We start from the raw sequence: 21,859 nt of genomic DNA, 5'->3' as shown, positions 1-21,859 counted from the left end.
ATCCAAAGTTATGATGCGTCCCCTGTGAGTCCTAACTAGTTTCGTCTTAAAGAGAGCAAGAGGAAGTCAAGTTCAGCAGAACTGTGTGTGGGCGTGTGTGTGGTTTTGTCTCTTGTTCTTTGTTTTAAATTCTTTCAAAATTATACCAGGAATACAGTATATACCTTATAGTAACTTGGGATCATATTCCACCAAACTAAAGAAAAATATATTCTGAAATAATACAAAACAGCTTTTTTCCTGTATTCAAAATTAATCAACCATAAGTAAGTAAGTAACACTTTATTTATATAGCACTTTTCAAAACAAGAGTTACAAAAGTATATGTCTTGATTAAGAATCGTGTGATCTAAGTTGAAATTGACCACCTTTTGTTATTAAAACAGGGAAAAAAAAATCAACAACAATCAACAATATCATTTGTAATATTTGAGCAGAGAATACATTGGAAAACTGTATTTTTTAAACCTATCTTTGACCATCAAGGGTGCCACTACTTCTACTGGTTGATCAATAAGCTAAAAATAACAGACCCTCATTTCAATATTCCTAATATAAGTTCGTCATGGCTATATGCTGACAAACCACACAGACTTGTGACGACAGTAAAATAAAGGAAGTCACCAGGCTGTAAGTTGTTTGTCACTGTGTGTTGTCTCCCAGTTACGATGAGACTTCCAACTCTTCTCATTCTGATCCTCCAAGGTATGTTGATATTTTCTTCTGTTAAAATTAGCATCAAAACAACAACAGCTAAGAGCCCACAGTGCCAAGACTCTTAAAAAATTATTCAACGACATTGGCAAGAGCAAAGTGAAAAGGCTGAATAATTTCTACATGACAGAAGTACTCAAGACACAGAGACAGGGCTCTGGTGGTATAAAACAGAAAGAAAAATGTATATAATAATAATAATAATAAGTGACTTATTATAATGTATATAATATGTCAAATCAATTATAGTGACATTATTCATGTTTGCTTACGATATCAATTTTCCAAAGGAAGAGTAGTGTAGCATGTTTACTATTAATTGACTTATTATCTCTTGACACTGACAAACTAAAAGTAGTGCAGGAAGCAGAGGAGGAAAGCATGTGATGAGCAACACGTCTATCATCCCTCCATGAGCAGGGACATTTTGAAGCCTGTAATTATCGTATCTGAGTCCAAACCTGAGTCATCCACAAAATGAAAGGTGAAAAGTGGTCTTGTGGATTTTAATAATCTGAAACTGAAAATAAATGGTTTCTATCTATGAGTATAATTAGTTAGTTAGTTAGTTACTGTTATTTATATAGCACTTTTCAAAACAGCAGTCACAAAGTGCTTCACAGTTGATAATAAAAATGCATAATAGTACACAGAATGAAAACAGCAAGTAAAAATACAATTTATAAACGGACACAAACACTCAACAAAAAAAAGCAATATAAACAACAAAACAAAATTAAAAGACAAATAAAACCAATAGGAATTGCAAAGCAACAAACTTATAAAAAGGCCAGCCTATAGAAGTGGGTTTTTAAAAGTTTTTTTAAAATGTGGTACCGACTCAGCTGACCTGACAGTGAGGGGAGGCGATTCCATAGTGTTGGAGATAAAACGGTAAAAGCACGGTCCCCCTTTGTTACGAGCCTGGCCGTGGGACACTTAAGAGCAGTTGGTCAGAAGATCTGAGTAATCTTGGTGCTGAGTATTGGGTTATAAATTCAGAAATATAAGAGGGTGCCATGCCATGGAGGGCTTTAAATGTGATCAGGAGGATCTTGAACTGAATTCTGAAGCGTACAGGAAGCCAATGTAAGTGGGCCAGAATGGGGGTAATATGCTCTCTTCGTTTGGTGTTTGCCAAAAGCCTGGCTGCCGCGTTCTGAACCAGTTGAAGTCGAGCAATTGCAGACTCACTTAAACAAGAAAATATGGAGTTACAATAATCCAGGCGGGAAGAGATAAAAGCATGGATGATTTGCTCTACGATGTTCTTAGGCAGTGCTGACCTGATTTTGGCAATATTTCTGAGTTGTAAAAAACAAGACTGAACCAATTTCTTAATGTGATGGTCAAAGTTCAGATTTTGATCAAACACAACACCAAGATTTCTAGCAGATGGTTTTATATTTCCTGCTAAGTGCCCGAGGTATGGACTAATACTCTTTGAAACTTGGTCTGGGCCAATGACCAAGATTTCTGTTTTGTCTGTATTCAGCTGTAGAAAATTCAGTGACATCCAATCTTTGATAGCAGTAAGGCAGCAGTGTAGAGTATCCAGATTTTTAAGATCGTCAGATTTAAATGATACATAAAGCTGGGTGTCATCTGCATAACAATGGTAGGCAACAATCTTAAACTGACGAATAATATGACCAAGGGGGAGCATATACAAGCTGAACAAAATGGGACCAAGAATTGAACCTTGTGGGACCCCACACGACATATGAGCCGATGATGAGACAAACTCATCAATAGTCACCCTGAAAGATCTCTCTGTAAGATATGAGGAAAATCATCTGAGGGCAGTTATATAGGGGATGTATTGTATAGGGGATGGTGAATTTTCCCCACTGGTGTATTTTTCCCACTTGGCCCTGTATCATGTGCCAGACATAAAAAATGGCCATTACCTCATCATCTCTGATTAAGAGGCACTAGTCCATACATTCACAATGAATTTCCAAAAGCTGTGGTTGAGAGGCAATAAGAAGATAAGACACTAAACAAAAGACAGATCCTTTCATTCTCATTCCCATACCTTTGAGAATTACTTGATTTTGACATTGACAAATTATGATTATTATGATTATTGTCTATCAACATAATGGGGATAAATGATTGCCTTCTCTTAGATCTCACTAAAAATGAGCATTTAACAGCCATTTCTAAAAATATCTTCCCAAGGGAGCATTTCAATTTAGGTGAGTGCTCTTTTTCTTCCAAACGTCACCACTGAAACAGTATTTGATAGCAGCTCTCTCTCCCCCCCTTCCATTGCAGTAAGTGCTAGTGGTTTTACAGTTTATTTTTTTGCAGACTCTGGCAGTAAAAACTGAGTTTTTTCATTGTGTTTACAGTGGCAGTAGCTGACTCCTTCAGGGAAGTCTTTGGCTACCTTGGAGAGTCTGTTACTTTGCTCTCAGGAGCCGACCCATTATGGAATATCTCCGCAATTGAGTGGTCAATACTATCCAACAACACTTGGATTGCAACCTATCGCAATGGGAAGAAAAATGTCGACCGCTTCTGGCGGTACAAGGGGAGGCTCAGTCTCAACACCTCTTCAGGTAACAGAAAAATGTGTTACTTAGTTTTCACTGTCAAGGACAAGGAGTCAATTTTGTATTTCACCATGTGTGACAAAGTTATTTCATCAACCTCTACAAAGGAAACAAAACATGAAGCTGATTTATTTAATTTTTTTCTTGACAATTTCTCTATTTTTTTATCAGGTGACTTGATGATCAGTAATTTGGCCAAAGAAGATGCCATGTTATACACTGTGGAGCTCAAAAACACAGAGAAAAAGGACAACCGCAGCAAGATCATGCTCACAGTCAGAAGTAAGGGTCACTAGATTTATAAAACTGACACAAATTAGGGCAAGCCTTTCTCCGCACGTAAAATGTACTAATGGACAAAGAATACTTGAAATTAATATTGTCTATATATGTTCACATTAAGTTAAGATAATAAGGGCCATCTTTACTTAACGTCAGTTTATGTGTCCACACTTTTGCAACAATCAAAAAATGGCAGAAAAAAATGGCAGACTGAGTTCATTTTCAGATTTGCTTATTTTTGATTGTTTTATGAATGCAGAATAAAACAAACATGCACAGCACAGATGTTTTCACACAGAGACCTTCCTCACCAAGTTCAGAATGTTAATATTTTGCTAATGAATAGTGGCGAGGCCCGGCTGTTTCGAGTCAGCTGGTGCTCGGAAATTAACTGTGGGAACTTTTGAACATCTTCTCATCCATATCTATTAAACTGTGCAGAACACCTCCAGAAACCCAACATCCATACGCTCTTCAGCGTGTTGAAGGAAGGAAGCTGTCTGATGGTCCTGCAGTGTTCCTCTCCAGACAAGGGCGTTGACTTCTCCTGGAAGATTCATCCTTCCAATAGTACTATCTTTCAGTTTAGCAATCCCAAAAACCAAACCTCAACTTTATGCACATCCTTCAGTCACCACAGCGAGGTCAACTTCACCTGCACCGCCAGCAAGAATGTACAGAATACCTCAAGTGTTCAGACAGCCAGGTGTTATGGTAAGGTCTCAACAGACTTACAGGACAAGATGGGACAGCATAGAATGATATACTGTATAATATAATATGATACAATATAATGTGCTATCATACAACACACTATGATATGATGATATATGATATCATACAATATAATATGATACGGTATAGTACAATATTGTGTCAGTACAATGCTCTATGATATGATATGATATGAGATATGATATGATATGATATGATATGATATGATATGATATATGATATATGATATATGATATGATATGATATGATATGATATGATATGATATGATATGATATGATGATGAAGTCCTCAAAGATCACCTGCCTCAATGACTTCAGACCAGTTGCCCTAACATCTGTGGCCATGAAAACATTTGAGCGCATCATTCTGTCATATTTCCCCACTGATGGACCCATATCAATTTGCCTATCAAGCCAACCGGTCTGTTGCGAATGCAGTCAGCATAGCACTCCACCATGCCCTGCAACATCTGGAATCACCAAACACCTACACACACATCCTGTTCATAGACTTTAGTTCCACCTTTAACTCCATCAACCCACTCAAACTCTTTACCATACTCTCGGACATGAACATTGACCCAGCCATGTGCCACTGGATTCGGAGCTTCCTGTGGAGCAGGTCACAGAGGGTGAAGCTTAATAACCTAACCTCACACCCTCTTACCCTCAGTACGGGAGCTCCTCAGGGCTGTGTTCTCTCCGCCTGGCTCTTCTCACTTTGCACCACCCACTTTACATCCATGGGCAATTCTGTGAAAATAATAAACTATGCAGACAACACAACCATTGTAGGCCTCATCTCTAACGATGATGAAACTGAGGTGGACCAAGCTGTCACTTGGTGCGCAAACAATGACCTCCTGCTTAATACAGCCAAAACCAAATTACCAAATTATCAATGCGATACGATACGATGCGATATGATGTGGTACAGCACTATACAATACAATAGGATACAGTATAATACGATACAGTACGATACAGTATAATACGATACAGTACGATACAGTTATACACTATAATATGATGATATATGTTACAACATGATACATAACAATACACTATGATACAATACAGTACAATACAGTATGGTATGATACCATACCATACAATATAACATGTTAGGACACACTATAATTAGTAGGTATATCAAATCTTACTACAACTGTCATGATGTTTCTGCTGGGTTTGTAAATACACTGTTTTGTGCTGTTAGGGATCTGATGCGGGACGGGTTTCCCAAAATCTTTCTCCCATGGCAGGTTGCAAGGGGAAGAAATCGAACAGATGAACTCTGTGCTAATGTGGTTTACAGAAACTAATTTCTCTCTTTCAACTCTGTCTCTCTCTCTCCTCCATGCATTTTATTATCCAGACGACACGCCTGTGAAGACGGACAGATTTGGCCTTGGGGTTATCCTGGGATTTTTCCTGGGAATTGTATTAGGGACAATATTATACTTTTCAAGAGGTGAGAAAAAAAACTGACCACTGTAGGGAAATTCTCTTGTGTGCTTGCTTTCCATTCCACAGGAAGGTCAGAGGTCAGGGTCAGCATCCCTGGAGCTGGTGGGGATTCAGTGTCTTGCTCAAAGACTCTTCAGGGTGGATGCTTGCCGACACAGGGGATTGAACCCGTGTTTTCCAACTGAAGGGCGGCCTTCCTGCTTGCTCTGCCACCCTGCTGCCTGCTTAAAGTTTAAAACCTCTTTGCACCCTGACTTTCCTCTTAATTTCTAAAAATCTAGATGTCTTGTGCATCTTTATTTTATACATATTTCCCTTTAATTCAGCATGACATATTTGGTCCTTGGGATCTGGACTAGAATTTCAAATTAAGTTCTGTGGGTTTGAACAAAGCTTGGATGCAAAATATGTGTTTGTTATGATGGTCCCACCAGTGAGGGAGAGGTTTAAAGCTTTAAGCCAAACTTATCTTTATCGGTTGAATATGTCACTTGTTTGATTGTCTTGCCTGTGTGCTTGTGGTTATAGGCTATCTATGTATGTATATAGTATATAAAACAATGGATACTATGTACATTGACCCCCCTTCTTCTTGTCATTACAGGTCGAATCAAAGCTGCTTTGAAAAACCTTAAAGGTATGTAAGTTATATAGACATGTTCATATTACAACTGTGGTAACATAAACATATTTGTACATATTTATTTTCCCCTTTTACAGAAAAACTTACCGTCCTATGTACCTCATGGTAAGTCTCTCTCTTTCTCTGTTCAAAGATGCTTAATCAACATGACTGTCAAAAGATTAACAATATTGGCAAAGTGGTTTACAATACATAGTCATGTGTAACAATCTGTGACAACACAGACAATATCACAATATAGACAAATGCTTAGGCAACTAATTCAGCAATTAATCTCTCTTTCTCTCTGTTTCTCTCTCCCTCCCTGCCTCTCAATCTTTAAACCATAATATAGCCCAGAAATGGTTTGCTAATCAAAATTAAGTACATTTGTGTTTACTTTACACAGCATGTTAGTGGGAAGATTTTGAAGATTTCAACAAGCCAAGAAGCCACAATGGCTACGCTGCACAAAAATGTCAACAAAGACTAATAAGGAGTACCATTTTTGCTGTTTTTCACCAGACAAAAAACACAGGAAAGAAAGAGATGATTGTACTTGTGAGATAATGTATATTGCACCATGTAATTTATCTGTGATGCAGACTATCACATTTGCTCTTTTGTTTTTCATAAAAAAAATTCCATGGAAACTGTGACTTAATATTATCAGTGTTATATTCAATGTGTCTGTAGTGAGTCTATGCTCTGAGATATATATATATATATATATATATGTATAAATAACAGGTCTGCAGTCTGTGAGCTTTGTTTGATTTTCACTGAAAATACAGTGGGCCTATATCTTCCGTGCTTTCTTTTTACAGTAGCCCACAACAGTAGGAAACCAAACTTAGGCTCCTCATTTGAAGGCTATATGACATGAAACATTATTTGTGAAGGTTCAGTTTAAATCATCTGTATTCACTTGTATTAATAGTGTCTGTGTGGTTTCCCACTATTATAAAACAGTGTAATTTGCGTATAACAGAATGGCCATTGAGTTGTTAAATCTTAGTGACAGTGGTCCAGTGCTTGATGAGGATGGTCCATCTGCTAACTGGGATTAGGTTAGTATACTGGTGCCATATTATCCTCTTAATTTCAGTGATAGTTAGATTGACAGGTGGGTACTCCAACAGTAACAACTCATACATGGTTATTTGCTCCAGTATAGGCTACTCCTTCTTAGCTGCCATCAACAGGCTAAACACAGGGTGACAAGTGGTGGAAACTAAAATATCCTGTTCAAGTCACTGGCTCAAGTTTGTTTCTTTGCTGACATTTGACTCATGCAGAATTGTAGAATAAGTATAATTGTGCTGTTTGAAAAATAATCAAAGCAAAAAGTAACTCATTTAAAATGTCAAATGTAGTGGAGAAAAGTTAGTGAGCTACTCTATTGATGTTATTAGCTATCCAGCTAGCTAGCAAAGCTAGCAAACTAGGTAGGTAGGCTGCTGAAGCTGGATGGATGGCCTTTGGGTAATATTAGCTAAGCCACTATCATTGGATAATTAATGCTACAGTAAGTTAATTTTACTTTCACAAACTTGTACAGATTCAATGGGGTAGGATGCAGAGGCAATGGTCAGTTTCTGATGCTTATGGAAGTATAATACTTAAGTTAATTTATTACCAAAAATGCAAGTACACAAAAAAGCGACTCAATTAATGTAAGAAAGGTAAATGTAATTCATTACTTGTACCCTTGTAACAACACAGTTAATTTGAGACAGCCTATCTAAAATACAATACATCTTTAGGGAATCTTTGAGGCATGGCATTCACAAATAATTTCAGTACATAAATAGCAAATATCTGTATGCCAACAAGAAAGAGAATGACACACATTACAACAAGAGTATATATATATGTATATATTTTTAACAAGACATGAACTTTTTAAAATATTGATCTGCATATTTACAATATTTACAACACTGGTAGCTAAATGCAGCACATGGCACAGGCCTTCCAACTGTGATGGCATTCTTTGTCATTTAGCATGAGAAAACCCAACAACTCAAGCTACTTGTGCTATGAGCCCTGGTAGACATCTTGGTATAGAGAGGTGGGGATCTCCGTCGGGCGGTTGAACTGGATCTGGTCATACACAGTTTGGGGCTAGATGTATGGAAAACAGGAGGTGCAACAACGTCAATCTCACAAACTTTAGGGTCGCTACATTTGAAAAACGTAATACATGCAGTTTCGAAAAAAAGAGCTACAACCTTAAGATCAACATTCAATATCTCTAAACCATAGAGAATCTCATCCGTAAAACTGACACTTTATCAAACAAGAGTTTAAGTTACTTACTGTGATTTAAAAATGACCATTTTTCTATCTTGTGCTTTCATTCATTTTGTTAGATAAGGTGTCAATTGCATAAAATGATGGATATATAATTTTTTGAGAAAAGGTTTTCACCATCATTACTCTGAGAAACCCTCAAAGCTGTCATTAGAGGTGAAATTATATCATATAACATTACATTGACAAAGGCAAAAAAATACGAACATGAACAACTTATCCACTCAATACAGGAAATAGATCAACAGTAGGCTGACTGCCCCTCACCCAAACTTTACAAGAAACGGTTAGATCTCCAGACAAAATATAATTTGTTATCAACGGACAAGAGTGAACGGCTTTTATTTAAGTCGCGTGTAGTTTTTTATGAGCATGGGGATAAAGCTGGTCGCCTCCTAGCACACCAACTCAAACATAAAGCCGCCACACAACAAACCCCACAAATACAAATGCCAAACGGTGAACTCATTGTTAACCCACTTGAAATTAATGAAACTTTTAGAATATTTTATTCCAATTTCTATACTTCAGAAGCTCCCACCGAAGCCACTGACATGTACGATTTCTTCACCAGTTTAGAAACAGAGCAGAGACAGAGCTTCCATTGCAGCACCAAGAAATTGTAATGCAATCATGGCAATGCAAAGTGGCAAGACCCCTGGACCAGATGGTTACCCAATAGAATTTTACAAAAAAAATTCCAACAAATTGATCCCACTTTTACTTGATATGTTTAATGACTCTCTGGCCCGGAGGATTTTGCCACATTCCCTAACTGAGGCATCGATTACCTTATTGAAGCCTGGAAAAGATAAAACAGAATGTGGTTCATTCCGGCCTCTCTCTTAAACTGTGATGTTAAAATTATGGCTAAAGCGCTCGCCCTCCGCCTAGAAACTGTTATGCATGATGTGATCTCATGTGATCAAACAGGGTTCATTAAGGGACGCTGCCGAGTATTCCACCTATTGTTGAATCCCTACAAAAAATTGGCACACTGGATATAAACTAAATTTTAATAAAAGTGAATGCTTCCCCATTAATGTCCTGGCCCTTGCAATATCAGAAAATGATCCGAGATCCGGGATCAGTGTAACATGGAACTTTTCCAGTCTCTTCCAGGAAAATTTTGCTCCCCTGGTTGATAAGCTAAAGTGTGACTTTCAAAGATGGAACACTATTAATATGGCCTATCCCTAGCAGGTAGAATCAACTGTATTAAAATGAATGTTCTTCCCAGGTTCCTTTACCTATTCCAGTCCCTCCCAATTTTCCTTCCAAAGTCATTTTTTAAATCTGTTGATAAGGTCATAATGTCATTTATATGGGGCGGCAAAAACCCCAGAGTATGCAAAGAACTTCTCCAGAGACAGAGTCAGCCATTCTGTATGTCAATTTATTTCCTCTTGTGATTATGATTATTTATTTATTTATTACATTTTTTTCATTATTACTGTAATTATTTCATATATTATCCCCTTTTCTAGTTTTTTTTTTTCTTTTTCTTTTTTTCTCTCGGGGTGCAGGGAGAGGGAGGGACGGAGTGGGTGGATGGGAGATGAGGTGGGGGGTGGGGGGATAAAACAACAAAACTTTGAGAAATTGAATTTTTGGGTCTACAGTAACTGTAATAATTGTAACTGTATGATTGATGTTTGTACCCTTACCACAATCTTCAAATAAAAAAAAAAAAAGGAAATGCAAAAAGTTTTCATTTCAAATATTTGTATAGTCTTTCTCCCGAGTGAAAACATGTCAATGGTAGGCTATATGTTTTAAAGAAAATCCAAGAGTTTCCATCATAAATGCAAAATATCTGTATTCAGAAAAAAAAAAGTTGAATTTCAATAATAGTCTTCAAAAATCCAGACTAAAAATGACTAACTAAAATGTTACTATGAGTTATTAGCAGTCATTCCCTGAGTGTAGGTGTCACTTTTATCCAGTGGTGGATATTTCATTTTGGAATAAAACTCTTCAGTTATTATGTTCACAAGAGTGAACCTTGGCCTTTAAATAAACATTGCTATATGCATTATAAATTTGTTTAAAGATGATCTCAGAATAGATGTATGACACAAAACAGTCACTCAAAATGTTGTGGTGTTGTCATATCATTTGGATAAGAGGGAGAAATGCACATAATAGGACACACTTTTTTGGCTATTTCATATAATCGTACACTCAAACATACAGGTACTATAATGAAGACTTGTTCATAAAAGTTTTGCTCTTACCCCAGTGACTGTGACTGAGTTGACTCTGTCATCGATGGTTTCATAGATTGAGGATGGGTTCGTCAAGGTATTCGATCTCACCTGGAATTTTGCACACACACACACACACACACACACACACATACGTGCAATGATAAAAGAAAGAGACAGAGAGAAAGAAAAGTGGATGAAATGTGCGTGTTACTCACAAAACATTCCTCCAAAATTGATGCAGATAATTAGTGAAAAGAATGTGCGCCCACAGTACATGCATAAGTATACTTACATCTTTCATTGTAACGTTGTCAGAGATATCAGCATATATGGTGTTGCCATGTGAATCAGTGTCTGTTGGTATTGTTTAGTCGGCATGAGAGACAACTTAGAGACATGGAAGGATCGGCAGTAGTCAAAAGACATGTATTAAATCCTATTATAGATCCTCAAGGGAAAAAAACAAGCAATATGTGGTCAAATCGATCATAGTCAATTATCTATGCATATTTATAAACGTTCACAGCCAGCTGCATCATGGATCAGACAGCACACATTTGCCGTTCATTGGTGAAGGGAGTTTCTTACCTGCTTGTCTTTGTTTCCAGTGATAAACACCTGCAGCCACAATGGCAACCAGGACCAAACAAACAATCCCTGATGCTGCAGCCACGGAGATCACAAAATTTACTGACCCTGGAACTGAGACAGTATTACTATTACTATCATTATTAAGTAGTAGTAGCAGTAGTAATAGTAGTAGTAAAAGGAACACATAATCAGCTATTGCACTGCTGGCTCTAATAAGATACATAGCTCATTAAGGCAGACTCAGCAAAATCAAGAAAACATACAGTATTGGGTTCTCAGCAAACAAATTCGCAATACTACCACAGCATACTGACAGCAAGAATAAATCATTAGTAAAATGCAGGCAAATGAGTTTTCAGCTGTGTCTCAAGTAGGGCTGGGCGATATGGACCAAAAATCATATCTCTGTATTTTTAGGCTGAATGACGATACACAATATATATCTCGGTATTTTCTACAAAGTGGGCTAAATGTTCAGTTGTAAGTAGGGCTGGGTGATATGGACAAAATCAAATATCACAATATTTTTGACCAAATACCTCGATATCGATATTGTGACTATATTGTAGGGATGACTGTTGGTGCTTTCACAAAATATTTACACAATGAGATTTTTAATAAATAATCATCAGTAATGTGGATATAATGACTAAGTGGGTAAAGGCAAATAATAGAACAGCTAGAACAGTCTGGTAAATTCAGAAAATTACATCACTTTACTGTAATGCAGCCTTTAAAACCAGGAAAAGACAACACTTATGCCATATCACGATATTACCATACCCAAAATCTAAGACGATATCTAATCTCATATCATGATATCGATATAATATCGATATATTGCCCAGCCCTAGTCTCAAGAGCTTATCACACCTCCTCAGGGGAATAAAGCACAAGAAGAGTGTCACACATGCATGTAGTTTGAACTGTGCCGTAGTGGATTATATAAGCTATAAAAGTTAAAAACCGAAATTGGTAATGAATGTCAGTCATCATAGTCATCATCATCCTCATTAACATCATCACAATTATCCTCCGCCTTCTCCTTCTCCTCCTCCTCTTCATCATTATCTTATTCATCCAGCTGTGTGATGCATCATAACTTTATTAAAATACCCTCAGAGAATTGGACTACATTCACATTTACACTCATGAACTGCAATCACTTTACATTCATCAAAAAAATGCTATTCCCATGATATGATCATATGTTTTGTATATGCAAAACTGTTAAATCAGATGTAATAGTGATTACTTTGAGATGTGGTGGAGAAAAACTGTTCCTCAGGTTGAAATACTCAAGTCCCTCAAATCTAAATTTGTACTTCAGTTAAAACCCTGCACATACCTGGTGAGTCTAGGGACGTGTCGTTGCTGCACTTCACTGTTTTGAATGCAGATTTCACACCGACAGCATTGTAAACTGTGCAGGTGACATTAGTGTCTCCCTCCTGTGGCGTGAGGGAGAAATGCCCCCTGGAGCCGTCGTGGGTCTGGTTCCCCACGGTCCAGTTGTACGCCACCCTGCTGTAGCGGGTCGCGTTGCACTCCACCAAAACCGTACAGGAGCTGTTCGATGCATGCCAGGTGGAGTTCACCGCCGGGACAGGATCCTCAGTTATGGGCTCTGATAGAGCAGTGGAGAGAGAGAGAGAGAGAGAGAGACAGAGAGAGACAGAGAGAGATGGATTAATAAATGATTTAACCTTTTCTTGATGTCATGCAGAGGAGACTTTTCCCTGGATTCATCATGCAGGATGATAATAGAAAGCTGTGGAAAACAATTCAATAGGATACCAGAATGTCAGTTTGGACTGATTCTAAGTTTGGGGAAAAGTAAAAGAACTCTCTGCTTATGAGCCATGATGTAAACATAATACTTTATTTCCACATTCACTAGGCACACAATATTAATACTGTGTGCCTGTAGATCATGTACCAACTGCTATCATTAAAGCTAAACTCAATACGACAAGGATAACAAAAACATAAATATCCTACCATGAACTTGCAGAGTGATGGTGATCATGCCCGTTTGTGTGTCATTCACGTCTGAGGCAAAACTGAAATTCCCTGAGTCTCGAAGAGTCAGACTTTTCACTGTAAGACTAAAGTTTTTGGTGTTTATGTTTACTCTGCCTGCAAATTGCGTAGCCTTTACTTGTTCACCTGAACTCTGATCCCAATCTACAATTTTTAGCCCTTGATAATTCCAGTTTGCATAGGTGACCCTTCCACTTGGTAGGCATGAAGGAAGCTCCACAGTGTCTCCAACTTTTTTATGGACTAAGTGTTCACAAGTGGCAGCCTCCACATCTGAAACACATAAGCACATATAACACAGTATTATCTTCTTGAAAGGTCATTGTCAAATGACTAGAGAGAGAGAGAGGGAGCGGGAAGGGAAAGTGAAAGGAAAATATTCTCTTGTCTCATTGATTTCAAAAAAGCGTTTGATTCCATTTGGCACAAGGGTCGTGCACGTTTTGATCGTTTGTTTTTTCGTTTGAACCAAAAACAAAATAACGAACGTTTTTGGTTTGGTGTAATTTCCATTTTTCAATTTTCCCTTCCGAAGTGAAGACCACAGGTGACTGAAACCAATGGAGAGGGTGAACCGGAAGTAAAATTAAACCGTCAAAATAAAAGTGAAATGTGTGAGAACCTTACTGTCAGGAGAACGAGGCACTTTGCCAATTAATTGTTTGCCTGTAGCTTCAGATTAAGCAAAAGTTAGCTAGTTAGTGTGATATATAGTGATATTATTTTAGTTGAGTGGCATTAATTAATAGTTATTTTGGAAACTGTTTCCACTATTCCATATTCCCTACCCAAATAAGAGCATCTATAAAGTCACCAGCAGCAGAGGTCCCCATCACCCACCGTGAAGGTTATAACATTGACATGGTTTTAAATAATAATAATAATAATAATAATGATAATAATAATAATAATTATAATAAAAATAATAATAATAATAATTTTAACCCTGTAACAAGACCTTACTTTTTGCCAATTTGAAAAGGGCTAAAGGGTTACAGGTTTATAGACAAAGTTGACCAATATTGGGATAATATAGTCTTGCAATACTGAACTTCAACAAATATCCGCTTCATGAAAATTGGGATTAATAAAGTACAACCATACCATACCATTTATGACCTGGGTGTTTGGAAGTCCATACAATAAAACAAAGGAACTGTATTAATGTCTGTGTTGTATTTGTTTAACTAGGGGTTATAGGATGATTCTGACAGCATTGCCACCCTTACATTCCTCAAACAGTTGGTGGTTTACTTAGAATATAATAGTAGGCAATTTTTGCCAATTCAGATTTGCCACTGGAGTCCACAGCATCTGAAAATATACCATAAACATGCACCAGACTTTGTGGAAGTTTAGATACTGTAACCAAAGCCTATCTAGAGACTGAATTATCTCTGCTGTATCCCTCAACGTTTCAGAGCGACAGAGACAGAGCGTCCCCGTAACCATAGCAACTCACTCTCACTCCTGCCTGCATGCGCACGGAGCGAGAGGAGAGGGAGAGACGCAGAGGAGCCGCTGACTGAGATTACTCTGAGCAGCATGCATGGGAATAAATTACAATGTAATAGATTTATGTAAATTTCTCGCTATTCAGATGGTCTGAATAACTCTGAATTTGTTTTTCACTGCGTGAGAAAATGGACTTGTGGCGTGAAAGCGTGTGAAAAATGTAAATTGCGTGAGTCTCTCGGTCAATGCGTGAGAGTTGGCAGCCCTGTGAACTCGCTTGACATTATTATGTATGAAACTGCCAATCAGATTTATTTACTTATTAATCGAAGGTGCCGGAACGCCGTTCCTTTAACCCCTGGTTACTGTGGAAACTGTTTCCAAAAATTCCAAATATGTACTGCCATTATATTGTTGGTGCAGCAGACTCCACAGAATAAGGAGTAACATGCAAGCATTGACACATTGTGAATAGCAAACGTTGAGGGATACAGCAGAGATAATTCAGTCTCTAGATAGGCTTTGGTTACAGTATCTAAACTTCCACAAAGTCTGGTGCATGTTTATGGTATATTTTCAGATGCTGTGGAGCTAACGAGCCGGGTGATCCAGGCACAGGCCCAGCGGCGAGGAGGACCACCCCGCTGACCGTGAACTGTGGTCGGGCCCATAGTGGCCCAGTGCGGAGGGCCTCAATGCACAGGGCAGCAAGGAGGAAACCGAACCAAGTTGGGAGGTAGCTACTTCACTTGGCCTAATATGAAATAGAGATTTGCAATGTGGCCCAATTTTGTCTGCAAGACACTTGATTTTTTAAAAAGTTCCTCATCACATTCAAATGTTCAGTGGGAGCTAAGGTGTTCATCATGTCACATAAATGTCTTGCAGACTTGCAATAAAAAAATAAAATGTTCTGAGGTTTATTTGGTAGTAGTCTATTTTACTAGCTGGTATTATGTATAGAGTAAAATTAGTATATATTAGTATATATATATTAAATAGCGCGACATTTAATGATAGAGGAATGTAGATTTAATTTAAAATGTAATTTTAAAATGATTATTTTTATGAATGTTATTATTATTATTATTATTATTATTATTTAAAACCATGTCAATGTTATAACCTTCACGGTGGGTGATGGGGACCTCTGCTGGTGATTTTATAGATGCTCTTGTTTGGGTAGGGAATATGGAATAGTGGAAACAGTTTCCAAAATAACTATTAATTAATGCCACTCAACTAAAATAATATCACTATATATCACACTAACTAGCTAACGTTTGCTTAATCTGAAGCTACAGGCAAACAATTAATTGGCAAAGTGCCTCGTTCTCCTGACAGTAAAGTTCTCACACATTTCACTTTTATTTTGACGGTTTAATTTTACTTCCGGTTCACCCTCTCCATTGATTTCAGTCACCTGTGGTCTTCAATTCGGAAGGGAAAATTGAAAAATGGAAATTACACCAAACCAAAAACGAGCCGTTTCTTCCACTTTGTTCCACTTGATTTTCAATGTTCATGGACATTGGAAAAACGGAAAACGGGCCCGTTTTCTCGTTTTTTCGTTTTTGGTTTAAACGGAAAAACGGAATATAGGCCCGTTTTTTCATTATTTCATTTTTGGTTCAAACGAAAAAACAAACGATCAAAACGTACACGGACCCACAAGGGACTGTTCTTAAAACTCCTCCAAACTGGTGTTGGAGGAAAGGTCTACGACATCTTTAAAGGAATCTACAAAGAAAACAAATGCTGCATTAAGATAGACAATAAAAGAACAAAATTTTTAGCCAGAACAGAGGGTTAGGACAAGAATGCAATTTTAGCCCCACACTATTTAACATTTACATCAATGAATTGGCAAGAACTCTGGAATCGTCTGCATCGCCAGGACTCACTCTTGGAGACCGAGAAATAAAATGTCTGCTATATGCAGATGACCTTGTTATACTGTCACCTACTGAGCAAGGACTACAGCAAAAGCTGTCCTTGCTTGAAAATTACTGCAAGGACTGGGAATTAATAAACCCAGACAAAACAAAAGTAATGGTGTTTCAAAAAAAGTCCAGATCTTAGGAAAGTAGATACCATTTCAGTCTTGGAGGGAGAACCCTCACACACACACACCAACTACACCTACCTTGGCTTGACGATCAGTTCATCTGTGCGGTTTGAGATGGCCATAAAGACACTGACAGAAAAGGCACGCAGGACTTTTTACGCCATTAGAAAAACTCTTTACAAATTCAACCCCCCAATTAAAATCTGGTTGAAACTTTTTAATTCCGTTATTCAACCAATTATTTTATACGGCAGTGAAATTTGGGGGCCACTGCTGCATAATTTAGACTATAAAACTTGGGACAAAAGCCCCCCCGAAATTCTCCACCTTTAATTCACTAAAAACATCCTAGGAGTTCACAGAAATGTCCCAAACTTAGCCCGCAGAGCAGAACTAGGAAGATTCCCCCTCCGACTGCCAATAGAAAAGAGCCTGTCAATTCTGGAGTCACTTGTCACAAAGTGACCCAGACTGTTACCATCATAAAGCCTTCATCTGTAAACACCAGAACCCAGACAGAGACCCGCTAGAACGACTAGCTCAGAAACAGCAGCTAAATTCAGCTGTCCAACCCCCAGCCACAAAATTCAAACTTGACATCTCCAACCAACATGTATATGATGAGTATTGGTGAAACAAAACTAAAGCAAACAACAAATTACAAGGTTATGAAACTCTTAATGGAGATATTGAATTGGCAAAATATCTTATAAATATAAAATATTTAAAAAAGGAAAACATTAACAATGTATAGACTAAATGGCCACAGTCTTGCTATCGAAGTAAGGCACCACAGAAAAAAACATGGCTAGCAAAGCAAGAGAGGCAACACTGTAGCTCAGGAGACATAGAAGATGAACAGCATTTCTTGCTCTGGTGCTCCAAACACCAAGACAGTAGAGATAAATATTTGCCAAAACAGTCCAAACAGCTGCAGACTTTGTCCTCGCCTGTCTTCAGTCCAGAGACAGCGGCTCCTCCAGGACACACAGCCAGTAAACCCTGAACATGATTTTTTACATTTTCATCTCTTTACTATTTATATCTTATCACTTTATGCTCTGTTATCGTTGATTATTATTTGAATTATATTTTGACCATTATTTTACTAAATCTTTGCATGTTACATTTATGTTATTGTTTCTACACAAACACTAATTATTTACACATCAAACTACTGACGCTCACTATGTGGTGAAGAGTTTGAATTTGAGAGAGAGAGAGAGAGAGAGAGAGAGAGAGAGAGAGAAGAGAGAGAATAGACAAACACAACACAACATAAAATAACATAACAATATAAAACGTATTGTAGGACAGTGGTTGAGGGAGTTCCAGAGGGTCCCCAGCAAATTGATGAATTGTTAAACTTCACCATTATTTCATTCACAAGAAGTGAACACAATTAGAGAATGTAGAAGACTGACTGTTTTGATCATAGTTTCACTGTTATCTCTCTACGTCATGGAATTCTGGACAAAATCATATCTAACAATAAACATATTCTCAGATTTGGGTCCGAGAGACAAAATCTCATCAAATGGGGGTCCGTGGCCCTAATGTGGACTAAATTAGTGGTCCTTGATGTGAAAAAGGAGAATAACTGTCGTAGGGTAGCATAGCATAGCATAACATAACATAACATAACATAACACAACACAACACATAACATAACGTGACGTAAAATAACATAGCATGTGGTCACTGGACAAATAACCAGAGCTCTATTCTATTCTATTCTATTCTATTCTATTCTATGTATGATAGTGACTGAGTCTGGCTGAAACTGAGCATGTTCAGAACAGGTCCACACCCCCTTCACAGTGCACATACTGTCTTCCTCTCTGCCTCCTCCTGTCATCGACCCCCTGTCTGGGAGCTTGCCGTCTCTCCTCCGTTTCACTGGTGTCCAGCAGAGCCTCACTGAGGAAAACCTCAGGAAAATGAAACCCTGCACTTGTGCCCTGGACCCCATTCCCACAGCTTTGCTCAAGTCATACATCCCGATTCTCAGCCCCTTGATCACCCAAGCTGTCAACCTCTCCCTTCAAACCGGCAGTGTTACATTTACTCTCAAGGTTGCTAGCCAACTACAGGCCTATCTCCAACCTCGCTTTCCTGTCCAAGGTGTTGGAGAAGGTGGTTGTTTCTCAGCTCCAGGACCACCCTAAACACAACAGCCTGTTTGAGAAATTTCAGTCAGGTTTTCGTTCAGCCCACAGCACTGAATCAGCTCTGCTCAGGGTTCTGATTCTCCTTGACCTGAGCGCTGCGTTTGACACTGTGGATCACATTATCCTCCTAGAGCGCCTCCACACCACCATTGGACTGTCAGACTCTGCACTTAAGTGGTTTGTCTCACTGGAAGGATGCAGGTCTAGATTGCTCCCTGTTACCTGTGGTGTTCCGCAAGGGTCGGCTCTCGGCCCCATCCTGTTTACACTCTACATGCTCCCCCTTGGTCGTGTCATCAGCAGACATGGGATGTCTTTCCATTGTTATGCTGATGATACCCAGCTGTACATAAAAACTGCCCCAAGCCCTTCTGCAGCCATGTCATGCCTCAGCACCTGCCTTGAGGAGATAAAGGCCTGGATGAGCAACAATTTCCTCCAGTTAAACAGCAGCAAAACTGAAGCTCTCCTTGTTGGCACACCACACCAGGTTCAGTCATCCCCCATACCTCATCTCACCTTCGACAGCCAGGACATCCCCCTCTCCTCCTCAGTCACTAATCTGGGTGTTAGGTTTGACCCTCAACTGACTTTTCATGACCATATAAAACATCTGTGCAAGACCTCTTTCTAACATCTCAAAAACATTTCCAAACTCTGCCCCACTCTAACCCTGTCAGATGCAGAGAAGCTTCTCCATGCTTTTATCTCCTCAAGACTGGACTAATGCAATGCACTCTTCACTGGGATCCCTGGCAGGAGCATCCAGAAGCTCCAGTATATTCAGAACAGCATTGCCAGGATCCTGATGAGAGTGCGAAAACACGAACACATAACACCAACTCTGTTTTCATTGCACTGGCTCCCTGTCTCCTTCAGGGTAGACTACAAAGTCCTGCTACTCACCTACAAATGCATTAACAGACATGCGCCTCCCTACCTACAAGAACTGATTACCACACAAACCTACATCCGCACTCTCAGATCTACCAACAGCTTGCTCCTCCGGGCCTGAGTACCAAGCTCTGCACCACGGGGGCATCGGGCCTTCTGCTCAGCTGCAAAATGCTTGTGGAACAGCCTTCCTATCCATCTAAGGGCAGCGCAGACCCTGGACTCTTTTAAGATGGGCCTAAAAACCTTTTTATTCAGGAAGGCTTTTTCGTGTTAACTTTTGTAAGCGATCTCTTTTTGCTTTGTTTTTATTTTTATGTTTTTAACTCTGTAGCACTTTGAGATTGGTGGGGAAAGTGAAAAGCAACGCTTGCCCCTCCCTCATAACCACCACTGAGGTTCCCTTGAGCAAGGCCCTTAACCCCAACCGCTCCAGTAGAGCTGCTCAGTGGCCAGCAGATCAGACTGTGGTTGTACTGGTCAGCTTCCAGGTGTGAATGTGTGTGTGAATGAGATCAGGGCATTCCTGAAAAAGAGAGCATTGCTCTCAGTGAAACTCCCTCTGAATAAATAAAGGTTAAAAAAAAAAAAAAAAAAAAAAAAATCAATATGAATGAAAAGTGCAGTACAAATAAAATGCATTATTATTATTATTATTATTATTATTATTATTATTATTATTATTATTAATATCACTATATTTATAGTAGCCATAAAACAGAAGTTGAGAGATTTATCATGTTTTGTCAGACGTGCAGTCAATTGTAAAGGTATAACAATATCTAAAACACACCAAGAATATGACTTCAACAAGCAGTCCTGTGAAACCAGTAGAAGGAGAAACAGAAAGGATGTTCCATCCCTGTCTTGCATCGAGTTATTTAAAGATTTCTTGCTGAGCAGATGGAGGAAATTTGCTGACGCACAGTCTATACTCACACTTATGAGACCAAGTATGTCTCAAATAAAAAACTGACTGATACAATAGAGTATCAGTCAGTTAATAAAAATCCAAAAGTTCAAAAAAGGGAGGAGGGCAAGTCTTCAATAAATACAAGGCACCCTAAGCCTGTGAAATGCAAGAAAAACTAATCCTTTTTAAACGTTGAAGTTGAATTAACTTTTTGGATTCATGAATCCCCCATTCTCCAATGAGAATCAATTCACTATAACGTTCAAGCCAAGGCAGTATTTCTCCTCTATGATGTTTACAACAAATCCAAATGTGTCATCCGACATAGCAAACAGACTGACCTACAATTAGCTTCCATGTAATTTCAAACACACAGCAAATACTTCCAAGGAAGTTACTGTTTTTCCCCAAATGGCAGGCAAACATTCTGCAAATAAACACACCAGCATGCGCAACATAGTTTGCCAATACTTTTCTAATCACATGTCTAAGTGTATCTGTACCATCCGGCACACAAAGATCCTTAAAGATTATAAAACTGTATAAATTGAATGGGGGTTACAGGGGAACATACCATGGAAGTAGACCACAAGCAGCAGCACAGCACTGTGTTTGAAGAAGCAGGGCAGGCGGAGCAGGCGACCACCAACCATCTCTGTGAAGGGAGGAACAACTTCTGTTTCCTCTTCTGTTCTATCTGACACTGCTAACTGACAACTTTACCGAAAAAAAGAGAGGAGGTGGAGAGTGGGGGGACTTTCTGTCAGCGACAAGCAGAACTTGGACCGCAAACATGAACGGGGCTGGCCTTATA

The 21,859-nt window shown here is 38.7% G+C and overlaps 2 protein-coding genes across 4 annotated transcripts; one reads left to right on the top strand and one right to left on the bottom strand.

Moving 5' to 3' along the window:
* The first annotated feature begins 247 nt into the window (after nucleotides 1–247).
* On the top strand, nucleotides 248–7,562 carry LOC139641525 (SLAM family member 9). Of its 3 annotated transcripts, XM_071515953.1 has the most exons (9): nucleotides 248–266; nucleotides 664–705; nucleotides 3,072–3,281; nucleotides 3,447–3,557; nucleotides 3,999–4,271; nucleotides 5,671–5,766; nucleotides 6,367–6,399; nucleotides 6,483–6,510; nucleotides 6,794–7,558. In XM_071515953.1, the coding sequence occupies exons 2-9, from the start codon at nucleotides 669–671 to the stop codon at nucleotides 6,813–6,815; spliced, it is 810 nt and encodes a 269-aa protein (XP_071372054.1). In that variant the 5' UTR covers nucleotides 248–266; nucleotides 664–668; the 3' UTR covers nucleotides 6,816–7,558. The 3 variants fall into 3 exon arrangements, with proteins under 3 accessions (XP_071372054.1, XP_071372056.1, XP_071372055.1); XM_071515955.1 differs by lacking the exon at nucleotides 6,483–6,510 and having other exon boundaries at nucleotides 6,794–7,562; XM_071515954.1 differs by lacking the exon at nucleotides 248–266 and having other exon boundaries at nucleotides 6,740–7,555.
* Nucleotides 7,563–7,681: 119 nt separating this feature from the next.
* Nucleotides 7,682–21,723, bottom strand: LOC139641524 (SLAM family member 6). Its single transcript, XM_071515951.1, has 7 exons — nucleotides 21,620–21,723; nucleotides 13,503–13,817; nucleotides 12,850–13,128; nucleotides 11,499–11,612; nucleotides 11,203–11,264; nucleotides 10,938–11,018; nucleotides 7,682–8,511 (listed from the first exon to the last, which is right to left on the bottom strand). The coding sequence occupies exons 1-7, from the start codon at nucleotides 21,696–21,698 to the stop codon at nucleotides 8,425–8,427; spliced, it is 1,017 nt and encodes a 338-aa protein (XP_071372052.1). The 5' UTR covers nucleotides 21,699–21,723; the 3' UTR covers nucleotides 7,682–8,424.
* Nucleotides 21,724–21,859: the final 136 nt, after the last annotated feature.

Source organism: Centroberyx affinis, unplaced genomic scaffold (assembly GCF_046629955.1).
Source record: "Centroberyx affinis isolate AG114_WGS23_722 - 3 ecotype Tasmania unplaced genomic scaffold, CSIRO-AGI_Caff_v1 ptg000382l_1, whole genome shotgun sequence".
In the NCBI taxonomy this organism is placed as follows: domain Eukaryota; kingdom Metazoa; phylum Chordata; class Actinopteri; order Beryciformes; family Berycidae; genus Centroberyx; species Centroberyx affinis.
This window is presented reverse-complemented; position numbering and strand designations above follow the sequence as displayed.

Bases quoted from the DNA above. Each gene is read 5' to 3' on its own strand.
- LOC139641525 (XM_071515953.1), top strand. From the start codon at position 669: ATGAGACTTCCAACTCTTCTCATTCTGATCCTCCAAG. The intron at 4,272-5,670 runs GTAAGGTCTCAA...TTTATTATCCAG, and splicing joins TCAGACAGCCAGGTGTTATG to ACGACACGCCTGTGAAGACG. The intron at 5,767-6,366 runs GTGAGAAAAAAA...TTGTCATTACAG, and splicing joins AATATTATACTTTTCAAGAG to GTCGAATCAAAGCTGCTTTG.
- LOC139641524 (XM_071515951.1), bottom strand. From the start codon at position 21,698: ATGGTTGGTGGTCGCCTGCTCCGCCTGCCCTGCTTCTTCAAACACAGT. The intron at 13,818-21,619 runs GTATGTTCCCCT...TATGTGTTTCAG, and splicing joins GCTTGTGGTCTACTTCCATG to ATGTGGAGGCTGCCACTTGT. The intron at 13,129-13,502 runs GTAGGATATTTA...CTGCTCTATCAG, and splicing joins CATCACTCTGCAAGTTCATG to AGCCCATAACTGAGGATCCT.